Source organism: Lactuca sativa, chromosome 3 (genome assembly GCF_002870075.4).
Source record: "Lactuca sativa cultivar Salinas chromosome 3, Lsat_Salinas_v11, whole genome shotgun sequence".
NCBI lineage: Eukaryota > Viridiplantae > Streptophyta > Magnoliopsida > Asterales > Asteraceae > Lactuca > Lactuca sativa.
The window spans coordinates 210,060,021-210,084,498 of NC_056625.2; the positions used below are offsets into that span (position 1 = coordinate 210,060,021).

Here is a 24,478-nt window from a genome sequence, read left to right on the forward strand (position 1 = left end):
GCAATTGACAAAAACAACATAAAATACTAGTTAGGAGTTTACCTCTTTATGTACCTTGTAGAACTTGTTGTATTTGGCCTTTAAGGACTTAGGGCCCCAAGTGTGACACCGCAAATGGTTCACAACACACCTTAGACAAAGGATAACTTTTGAGAGAGTTTATGCACACTAAAAATCAGTTATGGTCTTCAAAAGATCATTGGGTTCCGATTTTAGTAGCCTAGGGTCTTCTTATATAGTGTGGCTAGGATTAGGGTTACATCCATGTAAACCATAATGTGAATGACTTTTCATCTTACTTAGGATCCATGGGTTAAAACCTCCATGGACTATACATGGACTATCATATTGGTTTAGCCCATCCTAAATAACCATAAGCCCACACCATAAGAATGATTGATTTACTAAATCAATCCCCTTACATTTAATTAGTCTCTTTTGATCACTAAATTAATTCCAAATTAATTCTGGATCAATACTAATTAAATAATATGATTTCATATTAATATATTAGAACTTATAATATATTGATAAATCATAAATAACCTCTTCTCAAAAGTCCATCATATCAAATTTTCGTGGTGTTATGCAACCCAAATGGACCATGCTACTCTCGGGTCAAGTACATACCAATTATAGTTATGAGCTTAGTCACCTAATCCAACAAAGGCAACCCAAAAGGACCATGCTCATAATCAAATTAAATACATACCAAATACAGCTATGGGCTTAGACACCTAATCCAACATGATGGGGGTAATGAAGGGGGTAGTAAGGGGTAGTGAAGGGAGTCAGGAAGATAATGACTTTCATGAAGATGAAGAAAATTATGTAAGTGATTTTGAGGTGGACACGATTGATTTCTATATGAATTTTGATCTAGATGTTGAGTATGTTGACAGAGGAAAGAGTGTTGAGGGTATTAAAGAAAATGTTGGTATTGAAAATATTAAAGATGTTGATGTAATTGACAATGATGAGTGGGACTCCTTAGGTGAAGATACTGATGATGAGAGGAGGAAAGAAATATTAAAACAGTAGGGAAAGGAGAAGAAATTCTCTCTTGGTGAAGTTCAAGTAGTTACTTTTCAAGTAGGTCAAAAGTATAAAAGGAAAAAGGAAATTAAGGACAAAGTCAACAAACTTGCCATTGAAACTAGAAGGAATCTTATTGTCAAGAAAAACAACAAAATGAGGCTTAGGGTTGTGTGTAAAGGTAATGTGCCTGATGTAAATGCAAGTGTGGTAGGTAAGGGTAATAAAGTGAATTGCTCTTGGTCAATGTAGACTTCAACGTCAAAAGATAGTGATTATTGGTACGTGAAAACTTTACTGGACAAAGATACTTGTGTTCAAACTAGAAAACTTAGGGCTTGAACTACAAAGTATATATCCATGGAAACCTTAGACTTGGTCGAGTCTAACCCTACAGTACCCCTTCGAAGCATTCAAAACCAAGTTTAAAAGAGGCCTCAAGTTGGCGTGTCCATACACAAAGTGAAGAGGGAAAAAGAAACAACTACAACGTAGGTGACTGGCGACTACACAAAGCAATACGAGGTGTTAAGAGATTATCTTCTATCACTACAAGCAAATAATGTGGATACAACTGTCAAGCTTGATGTTGTTAATGAGCCTAATAGTGCTAGAGAAACAAGGCAGTTTAAAAGGGTGTATGTTTGCTTAGGGGAATTAAAGAAAGGGTTTAAAGCAGGGTTAAAAGATATTCTCGGACTAGATGGTGCTTTTATGAAAGGACCATTTCCAGGACAAGTACTCCCTATAGGTGGATTAGATTCAAATAATGGCATATACCCAGTGGCATATGTCATTGTTGAGACTGAAAATTTGAGTAGCTGGAAATGGTTTCTAGAATGCTTAGGATATAACTTAGAGTTGTATTTAAATTCTAACTTTAGTTTCATGAGTGATAGAAAAAGGTACTATTTTCTTCTTTTTCTATAACTAGTTATTCATTTGTTAACCATTTGTAGGACCAATTATGTGGGATAATCTTTTACCGGGACTCTTACCAGTTATTGCACAACTGTACCCATAAGCTGAGTATCGCTTCTGTCTAAGGCATATTTATACAAAATATGAGGAAAAAAATGGAAAACAATAGAGTCTAAAGATCACTTATGGCAGTGTGCAACAACAACAACAACAGTACTAGTATTTGAACGCCGCATCAATGAACTTAGTCGGTTTGATAAGGATGATTTTGAATGGTTGAATAGAATCCCCCCTCACAATTGTTCCATAAGCCAATTTTCAGGTTATATTCCCTACCTTAGGTTTTGCTTTAATAGTTCGCATTGTATTTGACTGTTTTGATATAGTGTATTTGTCTAATATAGGTAGAGCAGGATCATATAAATTGCTCAATAAATTGTGCAAGGTAATCAACTGTAAGCTTATTCATGGAAGGGATAAGCCCATTATAAGTTTTCTTGAGTTCATCAGGAAATACCTTATGAAGAGGATCTATAATGTTATGAAAGTGAGGTCCAAAGCTCCAGGTCCACTCACTCCAACAACATCAAAGTTACTTGAGAGAAACAGGGAAGCTTCAGTCCAATATTGGGCTAGATGGAATGAGACTGCAAAGTATGAAGTTTATGGTCCTTAGCATGACCAACATATGGTTGACATGAAAAATATGGAATATACATGCAGAAGGTGGGAGTTGAATGGGATTCCATGCAGACATGTCATAGCTACAATACATGAAATGGCTGATAGTGGAGACAAAGTTGGGGAGCTTTACACTTATGTCAACAAAGTGTATTGGCTTCAAACTTGGAAGGATGTTTACTATTACCAGTGGACCCTATAAATGGTAGAGTCATGTGGCAAAAAAGTACATGCCCAATGGAATTAACACCACCACCACATCACACTTAACCTGGGAGACCAAAGACCAAGAGAAAGAGAAGTACATATGAAAAGTATGATGGTCAGAAGCATAAGCATAGGGCAAGTGAGCCTAAAAACCTACCAGAAGTTTTGTTAGTGTTAGGTGTGGGAAATACAACAATAAGGGTCATAACTCCAGGACTTGCAAGGGTGAAGGAGAGAATGCAAGAAGCAATCAAGGAGGGAATGGAGGTGGCAGTCAATGCAAAAGTTAGTGTTTTTGTTAAAAAAAAACATATCTTTTAGATGTAATGGTTTAGAACCACTTTTGTGCATTTGGATGTAATGGTTTAGAATCACTTTTATGCATTTTCATGTAATGGTTTAGAACTACTTTGTTGTCATGGTTTTATTTTGGTCCTTTAGCCCTTTTGGTTATGAATTTAATGTCAACCTTCTGTGATTGTTAAAGAATGATGTTTATTGTGTATTTCTAATGGTTTACCACATTTAGAGTCTTTGATAACTTTGTTCTTAAACAACAAATAAACATTAACATTAGGTGATAACTAAATTACATTGTCATTACAACCATCAAAAGGGTACACATTTCTAAAGTTGTCCAAAATAACCCTAAATCGATATTACAATATCAAATAGCAAGAAACTACCACATTCACCTGTTACAATATCATAATCCAAAAACACCCAAAATTCCATGCAACAACAAGGATCCCTAATTCCTAAATCCTAAATGAAAAACACCCAAACCACCACAAATAGTAACTAACATGCAAACAAGCACATCTTCAGTTTTGCCAGTTGATAGTTTGCATTTTTGATATTTTTCAATAATTCGGGTATTATTAACATAGAGCTTGTATACATTGGATGATCAATCCATCCTAAGAATCTGCATCTGGAAGCCTTCAAGATTTAAAAAAAGAGATAAACATGAGGGTGATTTTCTAAAATGAGGGTAAAATTCCAAAGTGGAACACTTACCTATTGAGGGCAGGAAACAAAACCTCCAATCAGGGTTTGTTGATGTCCAATGTGTACAAGAAGTTGCGAACACATAGTATGAATAGGGAAAAATATGAAGCTCGTGAAGGTTGAAGATGGAAAAGTGAGGTAACTAGCTCCTACTTTGATTTTGAATAATGTTGCAAAAACGGTCCCTATAGATGGAAAGACGAAAATACCATCGTCTTTATTGCAGGTAACGACACATATGGACGGAAGTTAGTGTGAGGGACCAAAAAAATAAAATGATCCAATTTTGGACCAGTAGCACAAAAATTGCCAAAAGCACAAAAATTACCAACATTTCGTTTTAGACCAAAAGCACAAAAATTGCCATCGCACCAACATTTCGTTTTAGACCAAAAACACAAAAATTGCCAACAACAATGACCATTTTTGCAATTTTGTCAAAATAAAAATAATAAATAAAATAAAAACATATTGAATTTAAGTTTTACGGGCTCAAAAATGTTTACTTCTTTTTTTTTTTTTTTTTTTGAAAAGCTTAAGGTTTTTTCTATAGTTTTTTTAACTTTAATGGTTATATATGTATAAATAATATAGTTTATTAGTATTTTTATACTAAACAAAGTCGAATGATATTTTTGTATAATTTTCAGAAAAATAAATTGTAATTTGTTTGTGTGTGTGTTTTTTTTTGTACAGTTTTGAAACTTTACATCCTCCTTAAGTCGTTTTGTACAAGTCATTTTGTTAAACCCGCCGAAATATGATAATTTTTTGATTTTCTAACTTTTTGTTTACAAATACTAATTTAGTGATTTTAAGACTTCCCAGAAGATTCCGATTAGCATGTTAAAAAAGTCACTTATCTTGAATACCCCACCACCCAGACCGAAGTCGTCATCTCTCCACCCATTGTCACTATCAGCACTTACCACCACCGTTATTCACCACCTCATCTTCATGTACACCACCACAATCAAGATGAAATTAGGTACCAAAATTAAATTGATCAAATATGGAATGTTGAAACTAAGAAAGGAAATGAAATCGAGATTTACAGAAACCAAAATAGTTGTTGGACAGTTGGAGGCTCATCGATTTTGAAGCGGTAAAGTTGACTAGTTATGTTTCTACCAAATATAGCAAAAAAACATTCGTATATTAATTTTATGACTTTATCAATTTAACCAACTAAGTATTTCTGTAATGATTAAACTCTTAAACCGTTTTAAATTTTATTTTTCCCAGTCAAAATACATATAATTTAATCTATTTCCACAATTTTGTTGATTTAGCTAGCTACTAAATTGTTTTTTGGTTGTTATACTAATGGGTGTGTGCCCAAATTGGTAGAAAACGATAGGTTTAGAAATTAAATCGATAAATTTAGTGTGTACGACTTTGTCCTACTAAACCGGAGGAATAATTTTAAGATGATAAGAACATACAGAGGTATAATCACTGCCATAATATAATTGAACAAATATATTGATGAAATGTGATAGTTCAAGAGTTTTATTATCCTTATATCACTATTTGTTATAAATTATTGATGCATATACATGACCCAATGTTCATAGACACCACACACGAATACAACATATGCTATGGCCCCGTTTGTTAATTACACATGATGGAAAATGTTGTGGAACAAAGTGGACAAAGGACTCACATTAATCTCTTTGTTAGCAAGATGTAAATTTCCTCTTCATCTTCATCATTGAAAATAGCACTACAAAGTACAAAGTTTGTCTCTCCCATACAATCTAGTAGGGTAAATTATAGCTTCATCCAATCTCAACTACTCCTATATTGTATAAGAAAAGCAACCCAAACAAAACGACTTGATTCCGTCTTGCACATAGTAATGCTTTCCTGAAAACAATTCTATTCATTCCAAAAGGAAAAATGCAAAACTCTTGTAAAACTTCCATGCAAAGATGATTAGCGATCTTCAATCATTCACACTTATAACCAAGAGAAAACTTGTATTCCTTCAAACTATATAAGACGTTAAAACGAAGTATGTATATGAATACCGATAGTGACAACCAAAATGGTATAAATACAAAAATACAAGATAGCATGAATCAGAATGGCTATGGCACTTGTGTACATGTTGCCAAACTCTATCACCCTTGTTCTTGCTGGCATCTGAAATAGCAACCCTGGTGACAATAGGATAAACATAGCGACTGCTACAACTGCTGGACCTAAATCAATATGCATCGTATCTAAAGTATGTAAGTAAGCAGAGGGGAGTGATTTACTTAGTGAGCAAGGGAGATGAAGCTATGTTTTATGGGTGGGGGTGGGGTACTTTTTTGGTCATCAGATTACAATAACTCATGTCACTTTTTTGTAATGCTTTTAAAAATTCAAAGTAATAAAGGAGCTCTCAAGTGCTCTATATCCTTGTATATTTATAGTTATACGTTAGATGTTTTTACGTTGTCATTTGTTTAGGACAACGCTACACAGCTATATCATGTTCATATGTATTGGACCTAGACACGTAACAATAAAATAAAGTTGCAGTTTTTTATCCCATAAAATGCGAAAGAAGGCATGAGAGTGCATGACTGAATATTGATCTCTGTGAGGAAGACGTGAACATGTATTGTCATAAAGGTTGTATAATCTATTTTTTTAACAACCCGAGTCATATCTGATGGAACAAATGTAGGAAAAAAAAAAGTTCAGCTAACAAATAAGGAATCAAACTTGAGAATTCACGTCGTATTATTATAGATTCGTACCAGATTTATAGTTAAACCAACTAGCATGTGTTAAGATATACGGGAATATGTTTTCCTACCAAAATCCATTTCCAACCATAGGTATTTATTCGAAATTTATGTATCCTTTTTGTTCCTTTATTTGGAAATGTCCCTTTTTCATCTATTTATATATTTGAAATCATAATCATTGGATTCTTTAGCTTTTTTAATTAGACACCCAAATAATTATCCAATTATATAAACCGACGATAAGAAGAAATTAAAGATTTTTTTTTTCAAATTTAATCAGTAACAGGTGTTCATTTGAAATTCTAAAAAAATAAAGATCTTAAAATTCAACATCAATCAGATATTTTTCTTTCATTTGCAGCTCCTACTTTAGCAAAGTGTATGCAAAATCATAATTTATTATATGACAGAAATATATAATCATATATGATAATATATATATATATATATATATATATATATATATATATATATATATATATATATATATATATATATATATATATATATATATATAATCATAAATCATTATAGGTATATGTATTTTTACAAAGTGAATAATCATATATAATTATGATGGTTGGTGGCAAAAGGTGGTGGTGGCAAAGATTGAATATATATATATATATATATATATATATATATATATATATATATATATATATATATATATATATATATATATATATATATAAAAGCGCATTAAATCGAAATATTTTTTATTGCTAGAACATTTGAGAACAAATTTGAACTATACAATTATTTTAAATTAAAATCATCAACTAATATTAATATAAATAAAAAATAAGTAATAAATTAAACAACCCGCTAACCAACACCACTCACCACCTCTCTAGACTATTATCGGTCTCTCGCCTCCCCCTCCTGCCTCTTCTTTGCCCATATCAGACGCTGAATCCCGCTCTCTGCTATTACCGTCCTCGCTTCAGCTTCCAATACCGGTGCACCTCACCGTCACCGCTCCACCAAAATTATACGTCGTCGCCGCTTCCAACATCGGTCCACCTCGACACCACCGATAGACGTATTCTTTGTTTCGCTTGAAACCACCCTCACACTACCACCTCACCGCTGCCACCACCGATTGAAAGAAGACGTATCTCAATGTGTGTTTTTGGTTTTTGCGTGATACGGAGAGGAGTTCGAGAGGACAGGCAAGCCCAAATGATAAATCGAAATATTCAATAAATTAGGATTTGATTACATGGGTATGTTTTATATTTTGAAGGCTTCTTTGTGTATTTTACTACTTTTTTACAAAAGTCTATAGTAGTCTGAACATTATAGCTTCACTATCTTCTCACCATTGATTTTGCAAGAGTAATAAGAGTTTCTTGGAGTGTTAAACCCTTCCTTGATGAACACTGTGATGAGACAGTGACATATCAATGCTTAATTCACTACATGTCACACCCCAAAACCGAGAACGGCAGAATACGTTCTGGGGTGGAGGACGTCATGTACAGTATCATAACAATTGCATAATAGTAAAAACAAGCGACAACAACCATTTCATTAATATAGTGATTATAATTACATACGTGTTCTGCACAGTTAATAGACACCAAAAGTATAAACAAAATAAAAGATGAATCTTGTATACACTCCATCTTCTCAAAAGCTGCACCAGTACCTGTCTATATTTGACCTGAGGATACAAGTTATTTTGAAAACGTGTATCAGCATAAAGCTGGTGAGTTCATAAGAATTTAGTGTCTTTGTTTATATAAAAGTGTTTACAATCATGTAGTGTAAAAGCTGTAATTACTGTTTGAGAATAGAAGAAATCCCTAGAAAATCCCATATTTTCCAAAATTGAGCATTTGTAAGTTAAATCCTTCGTGTGTGTAAAAGTATATCCATTGAAACCTTCAGTTATAAAAATAAAGAAATGAATTTCCTTCAAGTAGCGTAAATGAGGAAAAGTATGGATGATTGGCTGTAGTAGTGTTGCAAACTTCAATTAGTAATATATATTTATTTACTTCGGGAAGTTAGTTTAGACTTTAAGTCTTAGTGTGTTAATTTAGATATGGATGTGATTTCTCATGTAACCAAACTGAATGATAATAGAGGGTCCGATGACCTTCCCGGTCATACGTAGTGTAGTGATGTAGTGCCACCCCTGGGCCTAGTCGGCTCGGACTATAGGTAACTGTTGGGATGTAATAGCGTCCGTCCTGTATAGATCTATACATGTAGTGTTGCTTTCCTTCTGGGAAGCTCTGGTTACATGGTATTTGCGCAATTAGAGTGTCGTATATAGGGATAGTTTGTTATACTCTGGATTAGAGTATTCCCTTGTGTTATAGTATAGTAAACTTTTTAGTATAGTACATAGAGTGTTCTCTTTAACGTGCGTTAACTTGTAATAGTAGTAATCATAGTGAGTATAGTAGTAATAGAGGTAACGAGTAGTAGTCTTAACTATACCTATTATAGTTAAATAGAGTGTGGGATTGCATGCCTTTGATTTACAACAGTATTGAATAAGATGAAGATTTTCATATCTAACACAAATATATATGATATATAACTAGGAAATCAACGACAGTCGGACGGATAACAATATACCCTAAGACCACAATCAAATAAGAACGCGAAATAAGGCGAGCTATCGGTCCTAAGTAGTTTAAACACGGTTTGAAAATAGTTTAACAACAATCTAATCTTGAAAATGCATTTGATAATTATTTAAAACAGTTTTATTGATAAATAGCTAAAAGTATAGAAAATCCTTTTTAGTTGTAGGTTATAAATCACATATGATTTGATACTAACACTTGTTGCATTTAAGTTGTATCCACCCCCCCCCCCCCCCTAAAACATTTGAAAAGGATCATTAAGGGGTATGAACTCACCTGTAGCGAGTTTAGTGGGTGAAGTTGCAAGGTAGAATGCTAGACGCCAAATGTGAATATGAACACTCACACGGATCCTATGAAACATGTAGTGACACATAATGGTGTTTAATTAGTTATTTAATCACTAAATAAGTAAGTAATTACACCCTAATGCATGAAAACACTTTGTTCTAAGTGCTAGGAGGCTATTGGGTTGCAAGGAATTAGTGTAAGGCTTCACTATGGAGTTTATTCCTCAAATACTCACCTTAGGTGAGTTTACGGTTGAGGGACCAATTTCCCCCATGATTTTACGGCCGTAAACTCATGGGAGGAGTATATCTGTGTGCCTTAAGGTTTCTTGTATCACTAGGAAGGGTTCTAGGGTCAAATCCAAGGCTTTAGGGGTGTTTAGGGTTCAAATGGGCCAGTCCCTTGGAGTTTGCGGTCCTTGGACCACTCCTTGGGAGTTTACGGTCGTAAACACTAGGGTTTATGGCCATAAACCCTTTAGCACATCATTCACTTCGTTTTTGTGGTCCTAATCTCAATTATACAAGTTTCTAGCCCAATAATCATGTTAAGGAAGGAGTGAGGGGCACCAAAACACCATTTATGGTGTTTACGGTTTTTGTGTTTACGGTTCATGAATATTCATGGACCGTAAACTTATGTTTACCCTCCTAAAGGCCCGACTTTTGGTTTCTAATTCCATGCATGTATGTTTCTAAGTCAAGGACGAGTATTAGAAGAGTTTTGGAGGGATTTTGGGCTTCAAAAACCCCCTTAAGGGTGTTTACGGTTTGGGAGGTATTCCCGAACCGTAAACTCGAGTTTTTAAGGTTTTTGAGTGATTAAATCTCGAGTTTGTATGAATGCAAAGCTAGACAACAAGTTATGGAGTATTACTTACGATTTGGAGCTTGAATAAAGTGATTCTTGAACAAACCCACTTGTAGAGAGAGAAAGTAGAGAGGGAAAGCTTTTAGAGTGTGAAAAGCTCATGGGAAAGAGCCACTCTTCCCTTATATAGGGCTAGAGTTGTTGGCCAGGTGGGGATCCACCCCATACCAACGTTAAACGGAGTTTAAAATTTTACCCGTTTAAATGGTTGTAATTAAAAAAAACTTTTTCCAAATAAATTGGGGGGTATTTTACGTGTTCATATTTATTTTATTATGACACTAATAAAATAAAATAATACATTTATTGATTTGTCTAACCCAAATGTTAATGGAATCTTAACAAAAATAGAATATTCTATTAACGGAAACGGGTTATAACGATGGAATAAATTTTGGGTTGTCACACTACATGGGATTACGAGAGTCTCGATCTCGTAACTCTCGTTGACCTCGATCTCGTCGAATGGGATTACGAGAGTCTCGTCGGATAGGCACTTCTTTAGGTTTGAGACATGGAAGGTAGGATGCATGTTACTGAGCTCGCGGGGTAGGTTGAGTTTGTAAGCTACGGGACCGATTCTGGCGAGAATCTCGAAAGGCCCTATGTACCTTGGGTTCAGCTTTCCACTCTTTCCAAAGCGTATTGTGCCCTTCCAGGGTCAAACTTTCAAAAGGACGCGGTCTCCCACCTGGAATTCCAAAGGTTTTCTTCATTTGTCTGCGTAGCTTTTCTGTCGAACGGAGCTGCCTTGATGCTCGTGTGATAACTGTTATTGTAAGAACACTCTAAAAGGGGTATGTGGGTATCCCATGCCTTACCAAATTCGATCACACAGGCTCGCAACATATCTTCCAGGGTTTGAATAGTTCCCTCACTTTGCCCGTCGGTCTGCGGATGATAGGTTGTACTCATGTCCAACCTTGTCCCTAAGGCGCTTTGTAGCGATTGCCAAAATCTCGAAGTGAACCTACTATCTCTATCGGAGATTATAGATATAGGGACACCATGCAGTCGTACGATTTCCTTAATGTATGTTCTTGTGAGTTTCTCCATCTTACCTGTCTCTTTGATGGGTAGGAAGTGCGCGGACTTGGTCAATCTGTCTATGATGACCCATATGGTATCCAGCCCACCTGTTGTCTTGGGTAGGTTAGTTATGAAATCCATAGTGATCCGCTCCCACTCCACTCCGGTATCTCTGGTTGTTGGAGAAGACCTGATGGCTTCTGGTATTCGACCTTGACCTTCGCACAAGTAAGGCATTTACTTACGAAGGTAGCAATCTCTGCTTTCATGTTAGGCCACCAGTATAACTTTTTGAGATCTAGATACATCTTATATGAACCTGGGTGAATGGAATATCGAGTGTTGTGTGCTTCCTTCATGACCAAGTCTCTGAAACCACTGTGACACGGCGTCCAGATTCGGTCCATGAGATATAAGGCTCTGTCACCCTTGACCTCCAAGTTCTTATCCATTCCACGTAAGGATTCTCCCGCCACATTCTCAGGCTTCAAAGCTTTGAGCTGAGCCTCCTTAATCTGTGCGGATAGATGTGAATTGATAGTCATTGTTAACGACTTGACTCTTCGACCAGAATGCTCTTTTCTACTTAGGGCATCTGCTACTACATTGGCTTTTCCCGGGTGATAACGAATCTCGCAGTCGCAATCATTGAGTAGCTCGACCCACCATCGTTGTCTCATATTGAGCTCCTTCTGGTTCAGTATGTGTTGGAGGCTTTTGTGGTCAGTGTATATTGCGCTCTTCGTACCATACAGGTAATGTCTCCAGATCTTTAGAGCGAATACGACCGCTCCTAACTCGAGGTCGTGTGTGGTGTAGTTAACCTCGTGTGTCTTCAGCTGCCTTGAGGCATAGGCGATGACCTTACCTCATTGCATCAGGACACAACCGAGCCCCTGGTTAGACGCATCGCAGTATACTACAAAATCTTCTGTCCCCTCGGGGAGGGTCAGTATTGGTGCGGTGCATAAGGCTCGTTTCAAGGTCTGGAATGCTTTCTCCTGTTTCTCTCCCCAGTCAAAGGTCATGCCCTTCTGGGTCAATGTGGTAAGGGGTTTCGCGATCCTAGAGAAGTTCTGAATGAATCTGCGATAGTAGCCAGCGAGGCCTAGAAATTGACGAATTTTTGTAGGCGTCTTTGGTGCTGAACCATTCTTGATAGCTTTAATCTTGGATGAGTCCACGTGGATTCCTTCCTCACTAACCACGTGTCCTAAGAATTCCACCCTTCGGATCCAAAATTCGCACTTAGAGAACTTCGCATATAACTTTTCAGACTGTAGGGTTTCTACGACTTGTCGTAGGTGATCGCTATGCTCTTCCTTGCTTCGAGAGTAGATGAGTATGTCATCAATGAAGACGATGACGAACTGATCCAAGTAAGGACGGCACACCCTATTCATTAAATCCATGAATACTACGGGCGCGTTGGTCAGTCCGAACGGCATTACTACGAACTCGTAGTGCCCGTAACGAGTTCGGAAGGCTGTTTTAGGAACATCCTCCTCAAGAACTCGTAACTGGTGATACCCGGACCTAAGATCAATCTTGGAAAAGTAACTTGCCCCTTGCAGTTGGTCGAATAGGTCGTCTATACGGGGAAGAGGGTAGCGATTTTTGTCACACCCCAAAACCAAGAACGGCGGAAACGTTCTGGGGCGGAGGACGTCATGTAAAGTATCACAACACAGTTAAAGTAAACAAGCAAACAACATCATCCATTGCATTAAATATATAATTTTAATACAAGTGTGTTCGTTACAGTTATAGACACCAAAAATAATGTAAATCAAAATAATAAGATGAGTCTTGGACGCGCTCCATCTTTTCAAAAGCTGGCATCGGTACCTGTCTACTGATGACCTGAGAATACAAGTTATTTTGAAAGAGTGTATCAGCATTAAGCTGGTGAGTTCATAAGTATTTTAGTGTCGGTGTTTGTATCAAAACATTTGAACATAGTTTTAAACAATAGTTTGTAAACATTGGTGATAAAAGTATGTGAATGTTTGTACGTGTTTGTAAAAGTTTGAATCTCTCACAAAAACCAATATTTTCTATTAAAAGTATCCTTCTACCAAGGCGTAACTGTTTTGTATGTTCGTTTGTTATAAAAGTGTGTAACTTCCCAAGTGTAACTATCATTAACAAAATATAGTTTGTACGTTAATGTTCAAGTGAAATAATCACTAAATATATGTAAGGGTAAATTATTGTAGTACTGTAGTGTTGTATTATAGGAACTACTGCTGTACTAACTACCTTAAACCGGATTTATATTAAGGTAACATGTGATTAATTGTACCATACTATCGACTGGATAAACAACGACAAATGTAGGTCGTAAAAAGAAATGACGTTTGGCACCCGCAGACCTGCAGGTCCGGCTGTAGCTAGCAGCAAGGTGTAGGATAGTCAATCCAGTATAGATCTATACGCAAACTCACGCTCTCCCTTCAAGAGACTCTGGCTACAACTCGGGCCATGACATTTAAGGCATGCTCCGATATAGTGGATCACAATTCTGTCAATGTATATATGTATATGTAATGTATTGTTACTCGTTCTAGTATCGTTGTATATGTTCTCCTTCTAGTATAGTTGTATATGTTCTCCTTCTACTATAGTTGTATATGTTCTCTTTCTAGTATAGTTGTATATGTTCTCTTCTAGTATAGTTGTATATGTTATCTTTCTAGTATAGTTGTATGTGTTCTTATAGTAATGTAATGTATATGTTCTCATAGTAATGTAATGTATATGATCTCATAGTACTAAGTATTGACTCATGAATGAACAGACTCATTGATCTAGCAATAGTATAAGTGTAATCATGTGTTACCCCGATGGTAACTTACTACTGATGTAACTGATACGCATGAATATGGAAGTACTTTTATGTCTATATATGTATATATGATATATAATTAATATTGAAACGACCCTCGGACGGCTACCCGACATCCCACCAGACCACATCCAAATCGAGGAAAAGGAAATAGGGCAGATGGCCTTCCTAAGCCTTTTAAACATTGCTTATATATCTATACATATATGGGCATGCAATTTATAAGAAGTATAATAAAGTTTAAATGAAAGTATTTGATAAGTAAAAGAGTTTTGTAAAGCAGTTTGAAGTAAAACAGTTTGATAAACAGTTTGAATAGTAATAAAATCATTGGTTTTATAGTTATTAATCACATGTGATTGATGTAATAACTATAAGTATTCAACTTGTATTTCCCCCCCCCCCCCATAAAAGCATTTAAAGCATTTGAAAGTATTTCAAAGGTTAATTAAAGGGGTATGAAATCACTTGAGGTGAGTGGATTTGATTGAAGTGTCGGTTACGGTGCTAGGTGACAAATGAAGAGTTGTACACACGCACGAGCCTAGTTATCATATAATGAACATATATATAACTAATTAGCCAATTTATAACTAATAAATTAAGTTTGGGACACCCTAGAACATGAAAACACTTTGTTTCAAGTGTTAAAGATCACAAGGATTGCATCCGAGTGTTGGTAGTGTAAAGCTAGGGTGTTTGGGATCCAAGGGTAAACTCCCTTGGAGTTTACGGTTTTGATGGATAAGACCTAGGGATTTTATGGCAGTAAACCCTAGAGTTTATGGTCGTAAACTCTGGTCTTAAGGTCCAAGTGTTGTTTTGAGGTTTAGCAAGCCATGGAAGCATTTCTACTGAGTGGTTTGACCTTTGGAATGGACTAGGGCCACAAAACACCCTCCTTGAGGTGTTTACGGTCTAAGGGTATTTTCCCTTGGGTTTACTATTGTAAACCCTTATGGGAAGGGATATTGCCTTTGTTTCAAGTCCTTATCACAACTAGGCAAACATCTAAGTTAGTTTTTAGGGCTAGGAAAGGAAAATGGCTCATTTAAAAACCTTTTCGGGTGTTTACGGTTTTGGGATATCCTTAGACCGTAAACACCTATGAATGGTGGCGTTTGGTGTTTTTCAAAACTTAAACACATCCATGGGAAGTTTATCTAAGTTAAGGTAAGTCTTAGACTTCAAACTAGGGCTAAACATAGGACTTAAGTAAATTTTGGGGGACTTTATGGTGTTTACGGCCCAAGCATCATCTTGGACCGTGAACACCTCAAGCATGGTGTTCTTGACCGATTTTCTTGGTGATTATTTGATATACTAGCTTACAAGCACTCAAGGATGGAAGTACTTACTATAATGGTGCTTGATTTGAGCTAAAAGGCCAAGAACACTTAGTGTGTGTTCTTGGTGTTCTTGGTGTTTTGGAAAATCTAAACAAAATACATAAATGAATGGATGAATAGCTGCACCCTATTGGGAATGAATGATCATCTAGCGTGAGGGTGCATCCTATGTAGATTTCGTTAGAGCTTTCTGTCCTTCCGTTAGCCATTTCTACGATGGATGTTTCGTTTAGTGGTTAAGGGGATTGCTTAAGTAAGTGTTTAAAGTTTTGGTTTATGAAGCTTCTTTCTGCACACTATCAAATAAAACACAAACATAAGAGTTGTTGAGAAGGAACGTACCCGTGACTACTGTGGGGTCCGCTACTGCTTCATTATGGCCAATAGCGAGTAGTCTTCTTGTTCCTCTTGTATTCCCCGCCTTCGGACAGTTTTTCTTGAAATGACCTACCTTTCCACAGCCATAGCAGACCTGGCTCACTCCCGAGCTGGGGACTTGAGAGATAGGTTTGGGTTGGGATCTGCAAAACCGGACGGTATGGCCCTTCCGGTCGCAGTTGGTGCAGTGTAATTCATGGCAGGGGCCGTTGTGATGGAAGGGGCACTTGGGACACTTCGGTAGGTTTCCAACATAGGTTTTTGCTGATACTGGGGTAGCAGGAGTGGTGGCAGCATGGACAGCCACCATCTGTTGGTTTTTGGAAGAGGATTGAGCTTTCTTGTCCCTCTTTTTGTCCCACCGCTTCCTCTTGTTGTCGGATGTCTTGGGCGGTGAAGTGGCAGTTGTTGTTGCTATTGACGGAGTGGAAGGAGTTTCATGATCAATCAACCTGTGGGCCAACTCCTTGGCGCTGTCAAAGGTTGCAGGATTTGAAGACAGAACATTCCTCGATACGGGGGCACTAAACCCCAGATGTATCGTTCGATTTTCTTTCTTTCAGAAGGGATCATGTTAGGGCACATAGCTACCAGGTCGCAAAACCTAGCTGTATAAGCCACTATGCCCATCCCCTTCATCTTGAGGTTCTAGAGTTCCTCCTCAAGCTTCTGAACCTCACCTCTAGGGCAGTACTCCCTTCTCAGTAGGTCCTTTAGTGTGTCCCAGCCCATGGCATTGGCTGTTACTAGAGAGAGAGAACTGACATGGCCATTCCACCATGTCAGGGCCCTTTCATTGAAGGTGGCTGCAACGAACTTTATTTTGCTTTCTTCGGGGCATGAGCACATTTCGAAAACGGCTTCGGCTCTTTCGATCCATTGGGACAGAGCAAGGATTCCTCGGGTGCCATTGAAAAATGTTGGTTTACAGTTCATGAAATCCTTATAAGTACACCCCTGTGTACATGAGGGAATTTCACCATGTCTGGAGTTGGTGCCCATTCCGGCTCCACTAGCATCGCCAGAATTCATTTGGGCCATGGCTGCCATCACAGCTGCGGTCACAGCTGTTTGAAATAGCACTGGATCGAACTGCGGAGGGGGAGGTGGGGTTTGAGTCGCAGGTCTACCTCTGTTCGGGCGCTTGCGAGGAGGCATCTTTTACTGAAATTTCATAAAGATGATGACAATAGTAAGAGTCTATTGCAAGTATGATAAGAGTGTTTCATGGACTAAATCAACATAGCCCGAAAATCAGAGAGAGTCATAGCAACAGAGTAGTTAACTGCCAATTTTACTGGTATTAATGATGTAATATGAGTTCGGGAAAAGTGACCTAACAGTAGGTCTTACATCAAACCATAAGGAAAATTGTTGGCAGTCTAGAGGCGTAATTAGAGTACTTTCAAAGTTAGGAATGTTTACAGATAAGTGCTCTACCGAGCATAGAAAAGAAAAGGCTAGTCCTTAAATAAAAGAGTGAGATGTTTTGACATCTTCTACTAGCGACGGGTACCCATTGGGCGAACCCTCAGATCAGCTAGTTGGCGCATAACTTCCTGAAGATATCGTTCATGAGCCCTCTGACGTGCATGGAGTTCCCTAACTTCGGCTCGGGATGCAACTAGTTGTTGCTGCAGAGCCTCATTGGTCCTCTTCGTCCTATCTATAGCTTCTTCCAGTTGGCGGTTGCGAATAGTGTTGAGATTAGAGTTGGCATCCACTTCCACAACTCGGCCAATAGCTGCTTGACCTTGCTCGACGTTCCTGGCAATCCTTCGGACCATGGTGGACAAGACTCGGTCCGCTGAACTTCCCTCGCTTATGTTGTAGAAGCTTCGGTCTCCATTAAAAGGTAAGGGCTGGCCCTGCTCATCGCTCCATCGGTTCAAGGTTATTGCCCACATGGGAGTGGGACCTTGAAATGTCGGGCGGGGGTTGGGGTTTGGAGCTACACGGGGTAGGTTATTAACCTCTGGCTCGGAGCTGGAGCTATCCGAAAAGCCTTCTGCATGGTGATCATCCAACGGGATCGGGTGATCATCTTCTGGCTCCTCATCGAGCCATCCTCCATTGCCTTGGTTTAGATAATACGGATCCCCGGGATGGTGGAAGCCAGCCATGCTATCTATGTGAGAATGGGGAAAGAAAGGTTAATAGACGTACTATTCTAAGATACTTATAAGATGATTGTTATTAGTCGACCCAATGCTTGCATAGTGCATACCGATTACATGTAACCGAAGCAAGATAGTCCTTCGAATAAGCGACCCTAACTCCAGATCCCCAATCAAACAAGAACAGAAAATGAAGCAAAGGTCACAGATTCTAAGTCTATAGCGCCCTAGTCACATGTAACTGTGGCGTATCCACTTAGCAACTATTGCCCTACTAGTAACGACCCTTTTTAGTTATCACATATGTAGTGAGTAGAATACAGAATACTCCTATAGCATTCTTGTTCTAATGTTATGGTGGTAGTGTTGGTAAGCTTTTAGACTTGTTGCAACACCACAATCACTCTTAGGCACATGCTAGTCACTCCTAGAAAAATGTAGTTGATCAGGCTACATCCATCTAGTTGTGACTATATGTCTCTAAGCCCAATCGTGATGTTCAACAATCTTAATACTTTTGTTCTATTCTAGTAAGATACTGACCCTTGTATTGATGAATGTATTTTTATACTTAATTAAATACTTAGCATTTAAAAGTATATATACTTGGTCAGAGTGTTTTAGTCCCGAAGTGTTTATAGTTTGTATATCTTTTATAGGTTGATATACTTGATTCACTATAAACAATGCTCTAATACCAATCTGTCACACCCCAATACCGAGAACGGCGGAATACGTTCTGGGGTGGAGGACGTCATGTACAGTATCATAACAATTGCATAATAGTAAAAACAAGCGACAACAACCATTTCATTAATATAGTGATTATAATTACATACGTGTTCTGCACAGTTAATAGACACCAAAAGTATAAACAAAATAAAAGATGAATCTTGTATACACTCCATCTTCTCAAAAGCTGCACCAGTACCTGTCTATATTTGACCTGAGGATACAAGTTATTTTGAAAACGTGTATCAGCATAAAGCTGGTGAGTTCATAAGAATTTAGTGTCGTTGTTTATATAAAAGTGTTTACAATCATGTAGTGTCAAAGTTGTAATTACTGTTTGAGAATAGAAGAAATCCCTATAAAATCCCATATTTTCCAAAATTGAGCATTTGTAAGTTAAATCCTTCGTGTGTGTAAAATTATTTCCATTGAAACCTTCAGTTATAAAAAATAAGGAAATGAATTTCCTTCAAGTAGCGTAAATGAGGAAAAGTATGGCCGATTGGCTGTAGTAGTGTTGCAAACTTCAATTAGTAATATATATTTATTTACTTCGGGAAGTTAGCTTAGACTTTAAGTCTTAGTGTGTTAATTTAGATATGGATGTGATTTATCATGTAACCAAACTGAATGATAATAGATGGTCCGATAACCTTCCCGATCATACGTAGTGTAGTGATGTAGTGCCACCCCTGGGCCTAGTCGGCTCGGACTATAGGTAACTGTCGGGATGTAATAGCGTCTGTCTTGTATAGATCTATACATGTAGTGTTGCTTTCCTTCTGGGAAGCTCTGGTTACATGGTATTTGCGCAGTAGAGTATCGTATAGAGGGATAGTGTGTTATACTCTGGATTAGTGTATTCCCTTGTGTTATAGTATAGTAAGCCTTTCAGTATAGTACATAGAGTGTTCTCTTTAACGTGCGTTAACTTCTAATAGTAGTAATCATAGTGAGTATAGTAGTAATAGAGGTAACGAGTAGTAGTCTTAACTATACCTATTATAGTTAAATAGAGTGTGGGATTGCATGCCTTTGATTTACAACGGCATTGAATAAGATGAAGATTTTCATATCTAACACAGATATATATGATATATAACTAAGAAATGAACAACAGTCGGACGGATAAAATATACCCTAAGACCACAATCAAACAAGAACAGGAAATAAGGCGAGTTATCGGTCCTAAGTAGTTTAAACACAGTTTGAAAATAGTTTAATGACAATCTAATCTTGAAAATGCATTTTATAATTATTTAAAACAGTTTTATTTATAAATAGCTAAAAGTATAGAAAATCCTTTTTAGTTGTAGGTTATAAATCACATATGATTTGATACTAACACTTGTTGCATTTAACTTGTATCCCCCCCCCCCCTAAAACATGTAAAAACATTTGAAAAGGTTCATTAAGGGGTATGAACTCACCTAGAACGAGTTTAGTGGGTGAAGTTGCCGGGTAGAATGCTAGACGTCAAATGAGAATATGAACACTCACACGGATCCTATGAAACATGTAGTGACACATAATGGTGTCTAATTAGTTATCTAATAACTAAATAAGTAAGTAATTACACCCTAATGAATGAAAACACTTTGTTCTAAGTGCTAGGAGACTATTGGGTTGCAAGGAATTAGTGTAAGGCTTCACTATGGAATTTATTCCTCAAATACTCACCTTAGGTGAGTTTACGGTTGAGGGACCAATTTCCCTCATGAGTTTACGGCCGTAAACTCATGGGAGGAGTATATATGTGTGCCTTAAGGTTTCTTGTATCACTAGGAAGGGTTCTAGGGTCAAATCCAAGGCTTTAGGGGTGTTTAGGGTTCAAATGGGGCACTCCCTTGGAGTTTGCGGTCCTTGGACCACTCCTTGGGAGTTTACGGTCGTAAACACTAGGGTTTACGGCTGTAAAACCTTTAGCACATCATTCACTTCATGTTTTGTGGTCCTAATCTCAATCATACAAGTTTCTAGCCCAATAATCATGTTAAGGAAGGAGTTAGGGGCACCAAAACACCATTTATGGTGTTTACGGTTTTTGTATTTACGGTTCATGAATATTCATGGACCGTAAACTCATGTTTACCCTCCTCAAGGCCCGATTTTTGGTTTCTAATTCCATACATGTATGTTTCTAAGTCAAGGACGAGTATTAGAAAAGTTTTGGAGGGATTTTGGGCTTCAAAAACCCCCCTTAAGGGTGTTTACGGTTTTGGGAGGTATTCCCAAACCGTAAACTCGAGTTATTATGGTTTTTGAGTGATTAAATCTCGAGTTTGTATGAATGCAAAGCTAGACAACAAGTTAGGGAGTATTACTTACGATTTGGAGCTTGAATGAGGTGATTCTTGAACAAACCCACTTGTAGAGAGAGTAAGTAGAGAGAGAAAGCTTTTAGAGTGAGAAAAGTTCATGGGAAAGAGCCACTCTTCCCTTATATAGGGCTAGAGTTGTTGGCCAGGTGGGGATCCACCCCATACCGACGTTAAACGGAGTTTAAAATTTTACTCGTTTAAATGGTCGTAATTAAAAAAACTTTTTCCAAATAAATTGAGGGGTATTTTACGTGTTCTTATTTATTTTATTACGACACTAATAAAATAAAATAAAGCATTTATCGATTTGTCTAACCTAAATGTTAACAGAATCTTAACAAAAATAGAATATTCTATTAACGGAAATGGGTTATAACAATGGAATAAATTTTGGGTTGTCACACTACATGTAAGATCAAACTCATTTTTTCCGTTTACTAATCAGTTTGACATAAATGATACATAGCTTGGACTTCTTTGCATCATTTGAATACGGTGGATTGATTTACTACTTTCGTAGAAAAGTTCATTGATTTTTTCGGGTTGCAGGTTTAAGGAGAGTTGGTTATGGTTTTTTGGAAGATTAAAATGGGGTTTGGGAAGCTGCTGGAGAGCATATCAGAGCAGGTAATCTAATTTGATTAATATATTAAGATTTTCATTTTTCAACTCAAGAGATTACGACTACAAATATCTGTTTTCTCATAACGAATTTAGTGATCAACATTGTTATTTGCTTCGATTTTTGTTGGTGAACATTTTATCTCTAATTTTTAGTTGATATGTTCATTACTTCTAATATTGACCGTGTGTGTTTTAACTTTTCTTAATCTTTACTTGTAGTTGGATAAACAAAAGAATGGACAACGGAAGAACCAATGGTGGTTTAATGTAAATAGTTATGCATAAGACAAGTTATTAAAAGCATTAACACAACCTCTAATGTGTAAAATGATGAGAATGTCCTTGGTGTTAGTATTAGATGTGGTGGAGAAATCAATAGAAGTTATTGCCATTGAGAAATTGGCTAAAGATCTTGAAAGTTCATCTCCACTTGAAATCGTGTTAATAATTTTTCTTTTATGTAGGTAAACCAGAAGATGATGAAAACAACTCTAATGAAAGAACCCTACGGTGAAATTAAAAGAGTGAAAGCCAGCAAAATAATTTCATTGTTTAATAATTCTTTAAATATTTAAAATGGAATTTATTGTGATAGATAACATATAATGTCTTTTTTCTTAAATTCTTTTATTTACAAAAGTTTTTGATTCACGTAAGAAAAATGGTGTTTATTTTTGGCAAAAAAAATATAACAGGATAACAAAGAGGAAATGGAAGGAGAGATATTGTTTTTTTTGCTATTAAACGTATTTACAGTGTATTTTAATCTAAAAAGATCTTTTGATTTTTTAGTCAACAAAACTATGTTATTAATATGATAAAATTATTGGATAAATGCAAAATAAAATTAAAAAGAAAGGGTCACATTTAACAAAATATATTTGTTTATCTTATCAAAAATTGAACTACCAGTTTTTTATTTATTTTCTTATTATGGATTTCAGAAACACTTTCTGAAAATAACTATCTCCCAAACAAAATCTTTAAAAGAATATATATATATATATATATATATATATATATATATATATATATATATATATATATATATATATATATATGGATTTAAATGTATTTTTCAATTTATTATGGAGAAATTTATAAATTTAGTCAACTTTCTTTATGAATTTTTTTAACATCATAAATAATTAGCATTTTTCTGAAATTAGACACTCAAATTACAAGTGATTAGCCAAATAAACATTTGCGATTTTATACCTTCTAACTACAATTTGTAGCATCTGGTCTGAAATTTTGAACATCAAAAAAATCAAGAGGAAATCAATGGTGGCCCTTAGTCATATGGAATTTCAAAAAAATAGATGTTAAAAAAAAATAACTTTTATAGCTACTCATTTTTTTGGCCAAATGCGGAAAATTAGGCGAAATCACAACCTAAGTAATTGAAATCACAGCCAGCGGGTACTGAATAGCAGGTGAGCCTAGCCATATGTAATTTCAGTAACTATTTATGAAAAAAACTGATTTTTTGATTATTTTTTAAAAGGTCGTTAACATATTTTGCTAGATTTGTAATTTTCTCTTTATTATGTATACGTTGGATTTTTTAATACATGAGTCATTTTTGTATCAATTTGTTTTTTTGTCTTAAACCCTTATATAAATTTTAATGTGTGAGTAATTAATTCTGCAGCAAATTATCTATTATTCATTGTAGATACATAATTTTTTTTACATCTCATGAGATGCAAGCTTTAATGGTAACATTATTGTAATGTCAATTATGAGAGTTTGTTTAAAGTTAATATAATGGTTGAGATCAATATAAATTTACCTAACTATACCTAGCTTTATGATGCAGGAGGAACATGATATGTACCTTGCTTTATATGTAAAGAGCAAGGATATTTGAGTAAGGATTGTCCTAAAAACACTCATGGAATAGATCTGAAGAGTCTACTATTGTTTTTTTCATTAATTTTACTTCAGGACTGTCTAATACCAAATGGCCCGTACTTACTTACCATGGAAGTAGGGATAAAGAATGATGTAGCTATTTTTTGCATTATTTCAACCAAATGAGGCTGAATACTTTTCTACAGCAGGTATATGTATCAAAAATAATTTTATTGGCTTTATTGTTATTATGATTTGTACCCAGCCACATTGTGATGACTAAATGCAAATTCCAAGGTAAATAGCATTTCCTATTTGCTCCAACTATAAAAAAAATATTCGTTTTAATTACAAGAAATAACAACCTACTTTTTTTATGATTAATGACATTGAAGATTTGGTTAAAAAAACATTAAGTTTTTGTTTTTTGCAACCTGCTTTCTCTCTCCAGTACAAATGGTGATGTTCTTCTTTTGTGGAAGATTCTAGCATGTTGAACACCTAGGTTTTATTTGAGTAACAGACGTTTTGAATTCCATCGTAAAATTTAATTTTCAATTTTAATTTAAAAGTAAGCAGCTTTGACATTTTCTTGAATGCCTTGTAGGTCATATGCATGTTTATAGGTCATATGCATGGTTGAGCGATGCCTCTCACGATCAGGTTTTTCAATTAACAGTTGACATAACAAGTTAAGTTTTCATTCACATAGTCATATCTAATTGTTTTTAACCAATTGTAAACCTGAGATTAGAATGTAATTATGTTATTTCATAGATCATAATTCCTTTTATTCACATTGCAGGCTATGAGGTTTGGCGATCTTCGAAGTCATCAAAGTTAAAGCCATCAAT

General features: G+C 36.2%; 1 protein-coding gene across 1 annotated transcript; it reads right to left on the bottom strand.

Moving 5' to 3' along the window:
- Positions 1 to 5,319: 5,319 nt before the first annotated feature.
- On the bottom strand, positions 5,320 to 6,119 carry LOC111877710 (uncharacterized). The gene has a single exon (XM_023874217.3). The coding sequence runs from the start codon at positions 6,079 to 6,081 to the stop codon at positions 5,866 to 5,868; it is 216 nt and encodes a 71-aa protein (XP_023729985.1). The 5' UTR covers positions 6,082 to 6,119; the 3' UTR covers positions 5,320 to 5,865.
- Positions 6,120 to 24,478: the final 18,359 nt, after the last annotated feature.

Excerpts from the sequence above, each read along its gene's own strand:
- LOC111877710 (XM_023874217.3), bottom strand. The coding sequence starts at position 6,081 with ATGCATATTGATTTAGGTCCAGCAGTTGTAGCAGTCGCTATGTTTATC.